Below are 4575 nucleotides of genomic sequence, written 5' to 3' on the forward strand. Positions count from 1 at the left end.
CGACCATGAATGGAGTTTGTAGTGTTGACAGACATAGAACGCCATTTCCACTGCCCTGGCAAAATTCATTGCATTACACTAAATGACCAGCGTGTAGCATTAACTCAGTGATTGACCCTATCCTTCAACCAATACTTGATATTTGTATTCCATTCAAATTCCTTAAGAATGTGACAGCTTGACAAATCTTGTAACCAGATGTTTTAATAAATATTTCACGGCCTTGTGAATCGATGAACATTTTTCACGTCACCAAACTACGATCAATTTCGGTGAATATTTTATAATATACTGCTTAAGAGGTAGGATAAAAATGGCTGCATGCATTTATTAATAGGAGAGAAAAACTAAGCATTGAAGTGTTTCTTTTGTTTAGTTCACAGCAACGAATTACAGAAAATCTTGGGATTATTTCAAGAATATACAAGATGTTTTTATATCCGTGACTGAAATATTGTTCGCAAAAGTTTAACTATTTGCTAGAATTGTAAAATGAAATTTATTGTCAGGACCTTGCGATGTAAACGTGGCCTACAAATGGAAGTTCGTCTCACTTTAATGTGTTAACGGTGAGACGACAATTCGCCAACCGTTTTGTATTCTAAAGTGGAAACGGATACTAAAATTATGGAATAACTTTTGATGCAGGTCGTTTCGTAATTTGCGTTAAACCAGCACAATTAAACGAATGTTTCAGTTTGATTTATATCTATATATCAATTTACAGTAAAGTCTGTTTATAACGTTATCTGAGGATTGCAAGATTTTGACTTTATATCAGTGTACGTTACATAGATTTTGACTTAATATCAGTGTACGTTACTGAGATTTTGACGTTATATCAGTGTACGTTACAAACGAAATTAAATGAATTGGGTTTTTTTGTGTGTGTGTTTTGGCTTAGATCTATAGATAATTTAAAAGTGAAGTCTATTTATAGCGTTATCAGAGGAATGCAAGATTTTTGACGTTATATCAGCGTACTTTCAAACTAATACCCAATTAACTGCATTTCATGGAATTGATAAAAACGCGCAATAAAGTCTGTTTATAACGTTGTCAGAGGATTGCAAGAATTGTGACGTTATACCAGTGTATGTAACAACAGTTGACTTAGTTCTGTTGTTGGTGTTCTATTCATTAATTTATGTCGGAAGATTTCAAAATAATATCCAATTAGAAGTATTTCATGGAATCGATAAAAATGCGTCGAAGCAAATTTAGGAAGTTGTGTGTGATAATATTCATTGTGTTATTACTAGTGGGTGTATATTATGTTTACGGAATGAAATTTAAAACTCTATATGACAAATATTCTCGTTTATTGAAAGAACAAGAGGAATACGATCGGCATCAGTCACTGCAAAACCTTTTGAAAAAACATGGCCGCGATCAATATCAAGCTCAACGCCATAAGGTTAAAGGTCGTCACGAGGTCGTCAATGGCGTCGAATTCTTCATCGATGAAAAACACGAGGATCCAAAAGAACCCGTTAATAATGCTGTTCACGATGATGGGATCAATGTTGATAATAAGTACAAAAATTGGAACCCAAATGTAGATGATCATGGTAACAAAATCCCCGATGATGATCCATATGCCTTCCAGAGGCATCACGGTCATGAGCATCATCATCCACCCATAGACCCACAACCCAATCACCATGATCAGGGGCTACAAGATCCACCCATTCCGCACCAAATAGAAAACCTCGAGTCGGAAGGCGAAAACAAGAAAGAGAGAGAGGTCATTGGAGGTGTTGAAGTTGTTGTGGAACATAACGGCGAGGCAGCGTCTTTGAACAATCCCCAAATTAATCGCCAAGGCGCTAATAATGTTCTTCAGCCAGAACAGGTCAGTTTAGACGCTGACAAACGAGTTCAAGAGACCATCGTTAAAGACGTGGAAAAGTCTGCGTTTCCGTTAGACCAGCTTCAGCCCCAAGAATCAGACGCCTTGAAGAAGGTTCACGAATTGATGAAGAAGTATCAAGACAAGATGATAAAAACAGGGAATAATAATCAGGTAGTTGGAGCAGATGGAGCTGCTGCACAAGGAGGCCTTCTAGAGGCTGGCCATGGTGTTCCGGGTGTAGGAGGAGCCATTGGACAAGATGTTCCGGGCGTAAGAGGGGCCGTCGCACAAGCTGTTCCGGATGTAGAAGGGGCCATCGGACAAGCTGTTCCGGGTGTAGGAGGGGTCGTTGGACAAGGTGATTCTGGAGTAAATGTGGGCGCTGATCAGAATAATCCCCAAGTAGCAGGTAAATTGATTTATTAATGTGTTTACCTACTATGCATCAAACTCCAACTGTGAAAGGTTCTTTTATGTTCTCCGCAATGAGTTCACAGGTTAACCTTCGGGTTTCGACAAATCCGTAATACTAGACGGCTTCGTTGCTAAATCATCTGTCCTGCACCACAGTTTAAAACTTATGTAGACCCTCTCACATTCAGGGCAGTTCTCGTGTCATTTGGAATCCCCGCATTCTTTGCATGACCAGTGTGAAACAGTCTACGTAAAGAATGTGTCTTTAGTTGCGGCAGGAAATCGTTGGACCAGGAGAAAACCCTCGGGATTGGACAGGCGTCCCCACTTCTGGTCATGTACAAGCTTGGGATGGAAACCCGACCATTTGACTCACTGATAGACCTGGTGATCTGAAGCACATGTTTTAGATCACTGGACCACCCAACGCCACCCTATTAAAGCTAATGATATTATTTTATTTCAGGCAATGCAGTTGGTGCGGAACAGTCAAAAGACGAGAATATATTGAAGAATCTAGTGTTAGATGGTCCTCTAGATGACAATAAAATCATGAATCTTGTAATCAGTGGAAAGGTCAAAGGTAAAGCCGCAATGGAATTAATGAAGTACTATTCTAGAAACAAACCACAACCCCCATCCGTTTTACCACCGGCTTTACCACCGATTGATTTTTTAAAGCCGACAAGAGCGGCTCCTGTCGCAACACAAGGGGTAGATAACGAAGCCTTCAACGTTTACGACACTCACCAAAACGTAGATCTGACATTCAATTGTGTTTCTTTAAAATTGATCATTAACAGCACAAAAATCTGCGTGAATGACCCCCTTCTCGATAAACCGATCTCCGAGAATTTAGCTAGGAAGGGGGTGTGGGAAGCCCAAAACCTACAGGAATTTCAGCGAGCCTTGGAAGCCTGTCATGATTGTGGAGTTATCGATCTTGGTGCCAATCTCGGAGTCTATTCTCTGACGTCGGCAGTCTACGGTAGACAGGTGCTTGCCGTGGAGCCACTTTTACAAAGTATTGGGCCTTTTCACAAATCTATCCAACTAAACGAATTTACGGAAAACATCACGTTGTTGCGAAACGCAATCTCGGATGTTCGTGGGTACGCCGAGGTAAAATACCCTAAACCTCTGGGAAATTTGGGCTCAGCGTACGTTGTTCCTGTCGACTACAAAGAAGCCCTGCAACATAGTATGGATATACACAGACAGATCGTAAAGACGATAACCTTAGATGACCTCGTGAAAATTTTAAAATTCAAGAAAGCCATTTTGAAAGTCGACATATCCGGTTCGGAACATCTTATGTTCAAATCTTCTAAAACTTTCCTAAACGCCATTGATGTTCCGTTTATATTTATGCATTGGGCCCACGAAGAGAGTAAGGTGGAGACGTTGGAAACAGCAGATATTTTACTAAAGGCCGGGTATAAACCGAAAATAACAGTAGGAGGGACTTTAATAGAAATAGAAGCTTTAACAAGGGATCAGGGTTTATTGATTTGGGCAAAGCAATATCCACAACAATAGGAATGATTTTTAGTTTGTTTTTAGATTGTATTATTTGTTTTTAACCATATAAACGTTTTATTGAAAAAATAACTCGGTTGTTTTTTCTTCCATTTAAAAAAAAACAAAACAAGTAATTCAGTAAATACTAAGAGATAAACATCTTTCATTTTACTGGGTAGGTCAGATGTGCTGTATCGAAAAGGAGTGGGACAAACTCTATCCAGTTGAATTTTGTTTCCAGAATTAAGCGGATTGTTTCCTAAGTTTGAGTGAGTCGCGGTGGCTCAGTGAGTAATACGTTGGCTCGCTAACCTTCTAGCGTGGCTGCTCCTTGTCAGTGGTGCAGGACAAAGACCTGGGAATGGACAACTTATAGTCGGTCGGATGGGACAAAAACCGAGGTCCCATGTACACATAGGTGTACACATAAAAGGACCCTTGACAGATGGAATTCGATGTAAGAGTCGGCCATAGCAAGCTGTTCCTCAGCCCACTGTTTGGCGTGTGCCTGTCTTCATTATCCCAGTCGGTGCAAAAATGTATGACTTTAAATCCCATTTCATTTAATTTCCATACCTGTCGTAGTCACAGCCATATTTTCCAGGCCAGTTACCGTGATCGGTTGTGAGGGACGCAGTACCTGGCCAGGAAAATTGTCTAGTCTTGTAGATGGTGCGACAAATCGAGAACCCGGGTACACATTCGGCGAAGAGTATGTGCAAACGCCACTGTCTAGGCAAAAGGTTCCCTTAAAGCATGCGTGACCAACCAAAGAAAACGGAAAG

At 40.4% G+C, this 4575-nt stretch overlaps 1 protein-coding gene across 1 annotated transcript; it reads left to right on the top strand.

Annotated features, from left to right (window-relative positions):
* Positions 1-298: 298 nt before the first annotated feature.
* On the top strand, positions 299-3880 carry LOC126819486 (uncharacterized). The gene is made up of 2 exons (XM_050547588.2): positions 299-2264; positions 2736-3880. The coding sequence occupies exons 1-2, from the start codon at positions 1190-1192 to the stop codon at positions 3806-3808; spliced, it is 2148 nt and encodes a 715-aa protein (XP_050403545.1). The 5' UTR covers positions 299-1189; the 3' UTR covers positions 3809-3880.
* The last annotated feature ends 695 nt before the right edge of the window (positions 3881-4575 follow it).

Source organism: Patella vulgata, chromosome 4, assembly GCF_932274485.2.
Source record: "Patella vulgata chromosome 4, xgPatVulg1.2, whole genome shotgun sequence".
NCBI classification, from domain to species: Eukaryota; Metazoa; Mollusca; class Gastropoda; family Patellidae; genus Patella; species Patella vulgata.

Excerpts from the sequence above, each read along its gene's own strand:
- LOC126819486 (XM_050547588.2), top strand. The coding sequence starts at position 1,190 with ATGGAATCGATAAAAATGCGTCGAAGCAAATTTAGGAAGTTGTGTGTG. Across the intron at positions 2,265-2,735 it reads GAATAATCCCCAAGTAGCAG|GCAATGCAGTTGGTGCGGAA; the intron begins GTAAATTGATTT and ends ATTTTATTTCAG.